The sequence below is a fragment of the Orycteropus afer genome, unplaced genomic scaffold, assembly GCF_000298275.1.
Source record: "Orycteropus afer afer isolate SDZICR_OR568_19922 unplaced genomic scaffold, OryAfe1.0 scaffold00402, whole genome shotgun sequence".
Taxonomy (NCBI): Eukaryota; Metazoa; Chordata; class Mammalia; order Tubulidentata; family Orycteropodidae; genus Orycteropus; species Orycteropus afer.
In genome coordinates, this window is record NW_006921989.1 from 1,064,179 (window position 1) to 1,076,749 (window position 12,571).

Genomic DNA, 12,571 nt, shown 5'->3' on the forward strand with positions numbered 1-12,571 from the left:
AGCACTGAAATCCTTGGAGGGAGGCACTGGCATTGCCCTCATGAGGTGGCCCAAGGTCACAGTGATGACCCCAAGTAGTTAAGAACAGCAAAGAGGGTTGTGGGCAGTGTGAGTGAAGGGGTGAGGGTGGGGAGGGGCTGGACGGATGAAGGGCTCCATGAACTACCAGGAGGGGTTAAAAATGGAAGGAGGGGAGGTGGCTATGTAAGGTGGTGGGGACCGCCCAGGGAAGAGAGAGGTCAAGTTCAAGGTGTGTTTTGGAGGTAGAGGGTCCAAATGGAAGGTGAGATCCTGAGTTGAGGATGCTGTGCCCAAGTAGGCATGGAGGCATGGGAAGTGAGGTATACGTGGATTATGGGGGACAAGCCAAGCAGTGGGCTGAGGTATAGAGGCACGGACAGGGACAGAACCAAGAGTTGAGGACTCTGATCAAGAGGCATCCAGAGGAAGAAGGTTCCGGGCAGAGGAACAGCACACATAAGAGCCTGGAAAGAGGCTAGCACCCCAGCCCTTCCACTGCCCAACACCCAGGCCCCAGACTCTGTCGGTCCCTGTTTCCCACCCAGTCCAAGAGCATACCCACAGCCCTCACACCACAGCCCACGGCATCTGAAATACTTTATTTGAAGATCGTCACTATTTACCAAATAAAAGAACAGGAGACCAGCAGTGAGCAGAGCCCAGTGACTGGAGCAGGCCCCCCTGGCCGGGGACCCTCCCCCACCCACAGGCAACCTGATGACCTCTGCTTCTCCCTGGGCCCCCGGGGCCTTTGGCATAATGCTGATGGGGGGCTACAGGCAGTGAAGCCCCTTGACTCAAAGCAGAGATTTGAATGAGCACTAGGGGTTGGGTGGGTGGCGGTGGCGAGGGAGGGAGGGCAGGCCAGGTCTCCTTCTTATCCCCCCTCCCAAGCCCTGGGCTGGGGAAGCAGCGCAAGTTGGGGAAGCCAGGAGCTGGGGAGACATCTATTTTTGTTTGCTGGAAAGGGGAGAGCAGGGGGCCTGCAGGCGGGCGGCGGCTGGGGCAGGTCACGCATTGACATCCTTCTCATCACCTGCCTTGGGGACAGCTTCCAGCAAGGGGTCCCCAGGCCCCGCCTCTTCTCTCTCCTTGGTCTCGCTGGACTTGGAGTTAGGGACCCAGAGGCCAGAGTCAATGCAGCGCTGCATGTGGTACTTAGCATCCTGTGGAGGGAAGGGTGGGAGGATAAGGCGGAGAGCTATGGCTGCCCGGTGGCCCCAGGGCTCCCTGTGCTCTGGGGAATGGGAGCTCATCATCACACATCCTGAAGCCCACTTACTGCTCTTTCTAGACTACAGCCGTCCAAAAGAATTTTCTACAATGTTGGAAATGTTTCGGAATCTGCACTGCCCAACAGGGTAGCCACGAGCCAAGGAGCTACTGTGGCTGAGGAGCACAAGTTTACATATTACTGTACTCTGGTTAAATTGAAAAGTCATGTCCATCTAGAGCAGAGGTGAACAAACTTTTCCTGTGAAGGACTATAGTAAATATCTTAGGCTCTTGCTGGCCATATAAGGCAACACAACTACTCAGCCTCTAACTCCTTGATTATTTACAGCAGGGGAGAAAGAGTCACAGACAGTACAAAAACACAAGTAAGCGGGGCTGTGTTCCAATAAAACTTTACTTATAAGAAATTGGCAGCAGGCCTAGGAGTTGTAACTTGCCAACCTCAGGTCTAGACGCTTATGCCTATAGAAGCTTTTAGAAATCCTGCACCTAGACCCATTTTACAGATGAGGAAACTAGTGTGGCTGCCCAGCAAGCCAAGCAGCAAAAATAGGGTCAAACCAAGGTCCAGTGAAACAGTGGTCATCAAGTCAACTCTGCCTCATGGTGACCCCATGTGACACAAGAGAACTGCCACGAAGAGTTTTCTTGGCTGCAATCTTCCATTCACACCATCCAGAGACTCCACTGGCTTGCTACTGCTCCCATAATAAAAGCCAATGCTCACCACCACTCATTGTGTGCTCGGCCCTTCCCACATATCGTGTGAGCTCATTTCAAGAGAGAAACTGGTTTTGATAAGGAAACTAAGGCTGGGAAGGAGCACACTCCCCAGGCCACCCCGAGTCACTGGAGGCTTAGGCCCCCTGCAGTGGCTCTAAGGCTATGCTCCTAAGTGGCCCATGGCAACAGGGACAATCCCAGGGGACATGGTCCCAAGAGCAAAGCTGGCACACATGAATGCACAATAAACATGAGCATGTGGATTAAAAGCCAGGCTTCCCCATGTATGGGAGCCATGGTGCCCTTTACTGCTGTGAGAAGCCCAGGCAGGGGCAGCAGGCGGGGGCCTGGGGCAGAGTTACTCACAGTGGGGTCCATCTTGCTGATGGCATCTTGCAGCATCTGCACGTCCTTCACGTCAAAGCATTTCTGTAGTTCCTGGCGTTATAGAGGAGCTGGGGTCAGGTCCTGGTGACCCAGGGCTCTGCTTGCCACCCACTCATTGCCTGCCTGGGGCCAGGGAAGCGCACCTCAGGGAGGGACTCATAGACCTCAACGGGGTCCAGGCCGCCGGGGCCAAGCCTCTTCTTGCGTTCCTCCTCCTCATACTCCTTCATGGCCTTCTCGATGCGCACCTTGGCACGGCCCCGCACCCGCTCCTTGAAGGCCTCCAGCTCATCATTGAAGCCCTCCATGTACTGGCGGTCAGCTGTCTGCGAAGAGTGGGCACTGGTCAGTGGGCCCAAGCCAACTCTCTTTCAGCAGCAACTCAGAGGTGCCCTGGGGCGTCTTGAGTCTGGTCCTGATCTAAAGGAGGGCACGTTCGGGGCTTGCTCGGGCCGCCCTTCTCCATCTACTCTTGGCTTGACCACCTACCCACTAACGACCACACTGGGGGCCTCGTGCTGCGTGCCCCAAGCCACAGACCCGACACCTAGGTCGACAGCCCCACCAGGGGATGTCACAACACCTCAAACTCCACACGGCCACAGGCAAGGTCCTGCTCAGCCCTAATCAGTCTGCCCTCAGTCTCCCCCATCTCAGCCAGGGGAGGGCTGCTCTTCCAGGTGCTCAGGTACAGGCTGGGTGGCATCCTGACTCTGTCCCTCGCCTTCACACCGGGACCACCCTCAGTCTGCTCAGGACCCCTTCTGCTGCACCTGCCACGGTCCCATTCGCTCCTGATATGTGAGGCGGCTCTGATCACAGGGGCTGGTTCCCTGAGGATTCCTCGACTGCTCAGGGCCCCTACCTTAATCTTTGTGAAGAACTGCCTGAAGCAGGCGCGGGGGTCCACCTTCAGGCTCTTGGCCAGCTCCAGGATGAACTGCATGACAATGGTCTGGTGGGCCACCTGCTCCATAAGTGCGCATTTCTGTCAAGGGAGAACAGGTACAGTGTCACCAAGAGGCAGCCTCAGGGCAGAGCCTTTTCCCAGCCCTGGGGCAGGTGCCACTCACCTCCTCCACCTCTAGGTCAATGCACCAGATGACCAGGTAGTTGGCTGTCTCCTCACACACCAGGTGGGCATTGTCTGACAGGTACTTCTGGCTGTCGTCCCAGCGGCGGAGCATGCCTGTGGGAAGGTGTAAGCAGTAAGGCATTGGGAGGGCCCTGGAAGCAAAGGGCCAGTCCTTTTCCCCTGCCCCCACCAGAGGCTCCAGCACCTGACTCACCAAAGTGCTTGATTTGCTTCTCGTACTTCTCCACAAAAGTTTTGTGTTTCTGCTCTCTGACCTCCTCCGAGTCCTCCTCCGCCTGCTCTGGCTTGATGTTGACCATGCTCTGTGGTGGGGCGAGACGGGGAGTGGGCTGGGGCCTCACTGCTGCAGAGCGCCACGAGCACAGCCGGCCGGGCCGCGGCCGCAGTGCCCACCCCATCAGCGGCGGCGGTGGTGAAAGTGCCATGAGCATCAAGGAGGCGGGAGCATGGGCATGGCAGGTGTGGCCTCGGACTAGGGCCTTTGGGCAGATCAGAGGGGGTGCCGGTGGGGTGGGGTGTGTCACCTGCCCAGCCCTCCAGCACTGTCCGCAGGGCCGCAGCAGCTGCGTGCCCCCCCAGCCCTGCCCGCACACCTTGCTGAAGCCGTCCTTGCTGAGCGTGTCCACGTTCCAGGGCATGCTCTTCTCCTTCTTGCGCATCTCCTCCAGCTTCTGCTCCCAGCTCCTCTCCTCCTTGCGCAGCTGCTGCGCCTCGGCCTGCAGCCGCTCCAGCTCCACCTGGCTGCCCGTGCCCTCGGCCACCTCCAGCTCCTTCAGCTTCCGCTGGCACTCAGCCATCTTGCGCTTACACTCGCGGCAGCCCCTGTCCAGTTCCTCCTTCTCTTTCTGGAACTGTTCCATGCGCTCCACCCTGGCCTGTGGGCAGGACAGCCAGTGGCCTGTCACCCTGGGAGCAGCCCAGGCCTTGGTCCCAGACCCTTCTTGTCCAGGCCTGAGGCCCCTGTACCTGAGATGACCCCAAGAAACGTCTACACCCACCTCTGCTCTGGTCTCCCGGCTTCCACACTCAGTCAGTGAGCAGCTGAGTCAGGGCATGTCCCTCCTATCCTCACTGCCCTCTGTGGCTCCCACCTCACTCAGAACAAAAGTCTGAGTCCATGCTGTGGCCTAGAGGCTCCGCGTGATCTGCCCACAGCGCCCACTCCGTCCCTCGAATTCTGCTCCAGCCTCACTAGCCGCTTTGCCTCTTCTTGAACACACTCTGCCTGGGGCGCTCTTTCCTCAGATAACCACACAGCTTCCTGCCTCGTGGAATAACCAACAGTTAATGCACCTGGCTGCTAAACTGAAAGGTGGAGGTCTGAGTCCACCCAGAGGCACCTCAGAAGAAAGGCCTGGTGATCTCCTTCTGAAGAACCAGCCACTGAAACCCTGTGTGGCACAGCTCTTCTCCAACACACGCTGGGTTACCACGACTCAGAATCAGCCCATGGTGATGGGTCTCCACTCCCTAGAACCCTTAGGATCTTGGCTCAGATGCCGTTTTCTGGAGAGAGCGTCTGCCCACTCCACTGAAACCGTAACCTTCTTGGCCCTGCACCTGCTTGGTCACTTGTCACCTACTAACATGCTATGACAACCATCTACTACCTTTAGGTCACTATCCCCTAAGGATACGAGCTCCATGAGGGCAGGGATTTCTTGTGTAATATCTCCAATGCCTGGACCGGGCCCTGTACACAGTAGGGGTCATGAGGCACTTGCTGGGTGAATAATGAGATGCTGGTTGCAGGCTCAGGGCCAGGGCCCCAGGCTCCCACCTCAAATGGAGCCTCCCTCCCTACACCCTGGCCCTGGCCCACCAATCCCCTCAAGCCACACGTGCCTGGGCATCCCATCCCACAGCATCTGTATGTCCTGCCCCCAAAACCCTGGTCCTGCGCTGTGTCCTTCCTCGGTGAAAGTACCCTGTCTCCTCCTCCTGCACTGTCTCCAAGTCCTGACACTTTTCACTCCTAGATGTTTCTCCAGTTTGCCCACCTTCAATCTCACTTGACTATCAGCCAAAAGGCTGGCAGCTCACACCTACACAGCAGAAAGTTCTATGGGGCAATTCCACTCTACACACACGGGGTCACCATGATTTGGAACCGACTTGACAGCCACACACGACAACAATCTTGCACTGGGACCCTGCAGGGCCCCCTGCTGTCTCCAAGCCAGTGTGCCCTCCCAACTCCCAGCTCAAGTCCACCAGCCTCCTGCCCTCCTGACGTCGCTCCCCAGGTACCTCTGTTCCCAAAGCGCCCTGAGCACAGGGATGGCACCTCATCTGTCTAAACTCCTGGCCCCCACCCTCCATTCTCCTCTTGCTCAGACACCCCCGGCCCCCATCAGACAGCTCAGAGTGAGCTCGGGACTCCCCTCCCGCCCGGCTCTGCCACCTCCACCTCTACCTCCACCAGCTCCCACTGCTGCTGACTCTGGCCAGAGCTGCTGGCTGAGCCCCAAGAGGCATGGCCGCTCTCAAGCTCCACCCTCCAGGCCAGGCTCAGAGGCCACCAGAGGACTGTGATAGGTATACCCAACTGAGCTCTCCCTTGCACCAACCGGGAGTATTAGGCTTCAGTGGACCTGTGACCCTCCCCAAGCTCCTGGCTGGCATCGAGGCCCTGTGGAAGGTGGGTTCTGCCCTCCTCTCCCAACACCGGCTCCTTTTGGGCCTCTGCACATGCCGTTGCTTTCTCCTGGAACCCTCTTCCCCTACGTCACCCAAGTCTCAGCTACAACAATGCTGTCCCCAAGTTCCCCGACCTGAGGTGTCACCGAGCCCCTCTGACTCCCCCACCATGATTAGATGATTCTCCTTTGAGCTGAGTGATGACCTTGGGGCCCCAAGTCTGCATTCCTATGCCATGACCACCACATACTGGTTGGGTGTCCCTCTCTGAACCTCAGTTTCCTCATCTGTCAAACTCAGACAACACTGGCTACCTCACAGGCTTCTATCAGGACAAAGGCAGTAATTAGTCAAAAGCCAAGACCCATGCCAAACACCCAGAGTGATGTTTCTAAGCTGGTACTGCCATGATTCTCTGTCCAAGACGATGATCGTTCTCCCTGGGGACTGTGCTGGGACTCAAACAGGAAAGCGCGTTTCAGGTGCTCAGCTCAACCTGCAGCCCAGAGCTAACGCACAACACCTGCGGGCGGCGCTGCCACCTCAGTGGTGCTGCCCCAGCATCACTTGTGGCAACGCGACTTTGGCCAAATCCCTCAAACGTTTCCCTGCCTTGATTTCCCCCTTTGTGAAATGGGACCTCCTAGGGTGGTGGTGAAGACTGTTGTTGTTAGGTGCCATGGAGTCAGTTCCAACTCATCGTGACCCCATGCACAACAGAACGAAACACTGCCTGGGTCCTGCCATCGTCAGCCACTGTGTCAATCCATCGCGTGGAGGGTCTTCCTCTCTTTCACTGACCCTTTACTTCGCCATGCATGATATCCTTCTCCAGGGACAGTCCCTCCTGTAACATGACCAACGTATGGAGCTGAAGTGTAAGGAATAAATGAGCTTTTTAAAAAAATGCTTCCAACACAACAAGCATTCGGTAAACAAGCATCCAGAAGATGTTACCCACTGATGACCACTGTCGTTGTCACCACCACCAGAATGGTCTGTTGACTCACTTTTGTGCCTTCTGTGAGGCTGTATCTCCACGTTCTAGCACAGGGCCAGGCCAATGGAGGGTGAGAGGTGAGAGACCAGACCCCTACTCCAATGCGCAAGTAGACTGACAGAGCCAGCCAGGAGGCTCACTTTTCTGACATGAATAATGGGTGAAGACCTAGACCTCACAGACAGATAAGATGGGAACCCTGGCCTCTGCTACCACCTGCTCTCCACAATGGCCATGTCACCCCGGAGCCTTCCCAACACCCCACGAGTGGCTGTCTGCAGGTGACATCACAGGTGGCCCCAGGCCACAGCAAGAACTGACTACCCTGGCTGTTTCTGTTGGGCAACCATAAGGGAGGCAAAAGCTAAATAAAGGCCTCCTGGAGATGAAAGAACTCTGGTGGCACTGTGGCAAGGCATATGGCTGCTAACCAAAAGGTCGGTAGCTCGAATCTACCAACTGCTCCACAGAAGAAAGTTAAGGCAGTCTTCTTCTGTAAAGCCTTAAAATCTAATGGGGATGCTATGAACTGGAATAGACTTGATGGCAGTGGGGTTTTTTTTGGTTCGGAGCTAGTGGGGCTGGCAGCCTGCCCAGCCCTGGGAACATATCCCGTCAGGAAGGACCCAGAGCAGGCTAGGCAGGGCCAGAGCCATGGAACAGGAATCACTGCCCTCCTTTCTTACAGATTGGGAAACTGAGGCCCAAAGCAGCTCACTGCTGTATAGTCACTAGGAGCCATGGGGATCCAGGAACAGGTGCTGCCTCTGGACAAGGGAGCTGGGGGGCTGTGCTGGGAAGCAAGACTCACCCTCTTATCCCTTCTGGAAGCTTTGGAATTTTTCACCATGACCACGAATTACCTAAACACTAACAATAACGCCAAGAGCTAAAGTTATAGAAAGCTTACATCCTCAATGAAATGGACTGACACAGTGGCTGCAACAGTGAGCTCAAGCACAGCAGAGACTGTGAGGCTGATGCGGGACCAGGCGTGTTTCGTTCTGTTGTACGTGGGGTTACTGTGAGTCAGAGTCGACTCGACGGCATCTAACAACAATGACGTTATATGGTAAGTACTGTCCTAAGACTTCATAGACATTAAGTAATATATTCCCCACAATACCATGGAGAGGATCTATTGATATTCCCAACTGGAAAAACTGAGGCAGCCTGTCAGTGGTGCAGAAGGAGCTGGGTTAGTCAAAACACACCAGGCTACTTTTTGATTAACCTCACCTCCCTCTGCAGAACACTCCTGTCCTCCAAGGCCCCAAGTTGGGTTCCTTTCAAACCTAATCTCATTTCATTCAGAGGATGATTTCATAAAACCAAACCCATTGCCATCAAGTCGATTCCAACTCATAGCAACCCTGTTAAGACAGAGTAGAACCACCCCATGGTGTTTCCAAGGCTGTAAATCTTTATAAAAGCAGACTGCCTCCTCTTTCTCCCTAGGAGTGGATGGTGGGTTCGAACCACTGACCTTTCAGGTAACAGCTGAATGCTTTAACCACTGTGACACCAGAGCCCCTTACAATTTCATAGACACAGGGCCATATTACCTGTTTCACAGGGTCAGAGTGGGGTTATGAACCTCAACTCCCTTGGAGGGAAGATGCAATGGGCAGGGCTGGGATGAGCATCCAAGCTGCCTGTTGGCTGAGGTCCCACCTTCCACTACAGCCACAGGGCCTGCACCACAAGGAAAGGGGTGGGGCTCTCAGCAGCCAGACAGAAAAAGGCTCCAGGCCAAGGAAGAGGGTGTGGCTGGAAGAAGGTCTGCAGGAGAGAGGCAGGGGCCTCACACCCGATCATCCAGCCCTGCTGGGCAAATCACCTCCACACAGTAAAGATAACTTCTTTAAGTGACAAAATAGTTGTTCTCAAGAGTATTCTTTAGAGCTGTCAAGTCTTAAATAATGCATAATAAAACATTACACTCGTTACACTCGCAAGAAAGAGAAGTGCTAGACCTTTCTTCCAACATCAGTGGTTTTCCAGCAAGTACACTACCCAGGAGACTGCTTTTTAGGGAATGGGGGACTGGAAGTTAGACTGGGGGCCAGATATAAGGGCTAGTGTGGTGTGCCATATGGATGGGGAAGTCCCCTTCCAGAGGTTTCTGGATAAAAGACTGGAAGTTGCCACATGGGAGGCTAGGGTGGAACATTCCTAACTAGCATAAGCCCTCCATTTGAGAGTCTAAGAGGCACTGGTATGTGGGTTCTGGTGGCGTAGTAAGGCGTTGGAGCGCTAACCAGAAGGCTGGAGGTTCAAACCCACCAGCCACTCCTCGGAAGGAAGGTTGGACAATCTACTTCTGTAGATATACCGCTTCAGAAACTGAGGAGAGGTCACTGTGAGCCAGGATTGACTCAACAGCATTGAGTTTGGTTTGGATTTTTTTGGTATGTGGGTACAGGAGTTCTGGTTTGGGGGAGCAAGAGGTTAGACCATTAGGTATTTTGAGAGCCATCCTGCTGGCCCACTTACCATCACTGGGCAAGGAAATGGGTGGCAGGACGCAGGTCACCTGGACTGGGGATTCTGGGGTCTGGATCTGAGGGCTCTGTTGCAGGGAGTCTCTGGATGGTGCCAACACTTCACATGCTTGGCTACTAACTGAAAGGCTGGAGATTCCAATGCACCCAGAGGGACCTCAGAAGAAAGGCCTGATGATCTACTTCTGAAAAAAAAGCCACCAAAAACCCTGTGGAGCCCAGTTTGACTGACACACATGGGGTTGCCATGAGTCAGCTGATTCGTGGTAACACTGGAACAACTGGGTCCCTGGGTGAAACAGGGCCAATATGGGTATCAGGTATTAGAAGATCAGGCTGGGGGCAAAGCAGGGTGGGTGGTGGGCTTGGGCGTGGGTTTCTAATGCTGGCAGAGGCTCACACAGGCCTGTCTTGGAGGTTGGAGGTGGGTGATAATGGAGTCTGCAGTATCAAACAGGGGCAGGGGGTCTGGCTGGACACCATGGGAGCAGGGTTCCAGGTATAACAGGAAGTGAACAGGTCTTCTGGTCCACACGCCAGTGAGGCTATAGAACAATCAGAGCTGACGCCCACAAGGTGGAAGCTGGCAGTGGGCTGGAGGTGAACTAGGTTCCAACACTCTGGTCCTAGGCTGGACTGAAGTGGCCCTGTGTGGCACAAGTGGTTAAGCACTGGACTACTAACCAAAAGATTAGAGGTTTGAAGCCATCCTATGGTGCAGTGAATTACTTAGTATGGCTCTTCTAGCCAAAGTCTTGGTAATTCCCAACAAATGACTAGCCAGAACTATGTAAATGTGAGGCATTTCGTGGTCCACCAATGGGTTTGGATGGCATACCCTTCTAGAGGTGGGACCACAGAAATAAGGTGTGTGGAACCCTCACGTGCAGATTGGTCAGTTTTGCCACCTCCCTAGGCTTAAAATGAGCCATCCTAGAGGCAGAAAACGGGGTTCTCACTACCATCAAGATAGAAGCACCACACCCTTGGACCCGAAAACCCTTTGCTGAGATGGCAGAGAGACGCTGACAGCAGAGGTAGCAAAACAAACAGAACCAAGAGAATGGCACGAGACAGAGTGGTGGGTCTGCTGGCCCGCGGAGCAAAAAAGCTGAGTGCCTTTGGGCAGGAGGCCTGCTAGTGGAGTAGGGTGCACCTCCCAGTAAAGCTAAAAAAGCTTTGTAATACTTGTCTCAGCAGGGCAGAAGCCAGGCCAAGGGGCTATGAGCCAGAGAGAGGCGGGCCCGTGGAAGAGAGGCCAGCTGATAGAAGAACTGTATCCTGAGTGTTCCTGAACCCAAATTGTAACCTGTCACTTCCCTAATAGATCCCACAATCATGAGTACCATCTGTGAGTTCAGTGTGGCCACTGCTACAAATTATCAAATTCAGCAGAGAAGTAGACAGTGTGTGGGAAGGACAGTTGGTGTCAAAACTGGCAGAAGGGCCGGAGGATGGTGGCAGGAATGGCCTCCGCCTCACAGGAATCGACCTCAGGCTAATGCTGCTGATGCTGATTCTCTCTCCCCCTCGTGAAGTTACAAGTCAGATGACACCTTCCCCATGTCCTTTTTTGCACATCCAGCGGTGACTTGGAAGGCCTGGCAATCTGCTACTGAAAGGTCACAGCCTTAAAACCCTATGGAGCAGTTCTAGTCTGCACATATGAGGTCATCATGAGTCAGAACAACAGACAAGATGAGGACCCTGGTGGATCATGAGTCTAATCTCTAGGGAAGAGATCCCAGGTGTGGGTTAGGGCCCCAGGCCTGGAACAGGAATCTGACTGGGAGTCCCCATCAAGACTCCAGAAAATGGATGGATCCCAGGATTATCGTTAGGTGCCGTTAGTCTGCTTGACTCACAGAGACCCTACGTACAACAGAAATAACCGCTGCCAGGTCCTGGCCATCCTCACAATCTTTGCTGTGCTTGGTCCAGGCATCGCAGCCACTGTGTCAATTCATCTCATTGAGAATCTTCCTATTTTTCACTGGCCATCTACTCTACCGAACGCGATATCGTTCTCTAGGGACTGAGGAGATAGAATCTAAGTACTGGGGTTCTAGACTCTAGGAGTCTGGGTGCCTGATGGTGGATCCCTAATCAGAGATGAGGATCTAAATAGGATCAGGAATCACTTAGCTGATTTGAGGGTTCACACTCTGAGGTAAAGTTCTGAGTGTAAACAGACGATCGTGGACAGAACTAGGAGTATCGCCAAAGCTTATCTTGGAAGTCTAGACGGGGAAAGGTGTCTTAGGGGTCAACAGGGAGTCCCACGCAGATATCAGACAGGTCTCGGGGACCGCAGAAAGACCGCCAGGGTTCTGGCGGTATTGAGGGTCCCAAAGTTGAATCAAGAGACCTAGGGTGGTAATAATAATCCCGAGTGTGGGATGGGAGTCTCAGGTGTCCTAAGTGAGTTCCCCAGGCCCTATTTGGAGTCAGAACCCTGGAGCCGCATCCCGGGCTAGGGCGGAACGGGGCGGGCGCGCGCGCGCTCTACCTGGTGCCGCCAGCGGAAGAGGCTGGCTGTGTCGATGTTGGGGTGCGTCTCGTCTTCATCGTCCGACACTTCGATGTGGTCCCACACACTGTAGTCCACCATCTTGCCTCAGCAGTCCCGCCCGCTCCTGCCCGCGGCGGCGGCGGTGCTGGAAATTCGGCCCGCGGAGCCCCGCCCCTTCCGCTTCCGCCCGGGCGGGCGCGCCCCCACCCGCGCGTGACGTCACGTCCCTAGTAACCCCGGCGGCGGCACTGGAGACCGAGCCCCACTTAAAGGGCCCTGCGCGCGTGTTCCAGCTCTGGGAGTTCTGGCCAAGACACCACCTCAGCCCGGGGTCTCCTTAGGGCATCTCCTGAGGGTACGGGCCGGCGCTCCAGTCATGATTTCCTTCATCTTCCGCCGCCCCTCAGTAAGCGTTTGCGGCGGTCACAGGGGGCAGTAGGCGTGAGTGAGGG

General features: G+C 55.0%; 1 protein-coding gene across 1 annotated transcript; it reads right to left on the minus strand.

The window, feature by feature from the left end:
- Positions 1-1,031: 1,031 nt before the first annotated feature.
- CDC37 (cell division cycle 37, HSP90 cochaperone) lies at positions 1,032-12,218 on the minus strand. Its single transcript, XM_007953574.2, has 8 exons — positions 12,117-12,218; positions 4,057-4,338; positions 3,657-3,765; positions 3,441-3,556; positions 3,233-3,355; positions 2,511-2,693; positions 2,347-2,418; positions 1,032-1,187 (listed from the first exon to the last, which is right to left on the minus strand). The coding sequence occupies exons 1-8, from the start codon at positions 12,216-12,218 to the stop codon at positions 1,032-1,034; spliced, it is 1,143 nt and encodes a 380-aa protein (XP_007951765.1).
- Between the last annotated feature and the right edge of the window lie 353 nt (positions 12,219-12,571).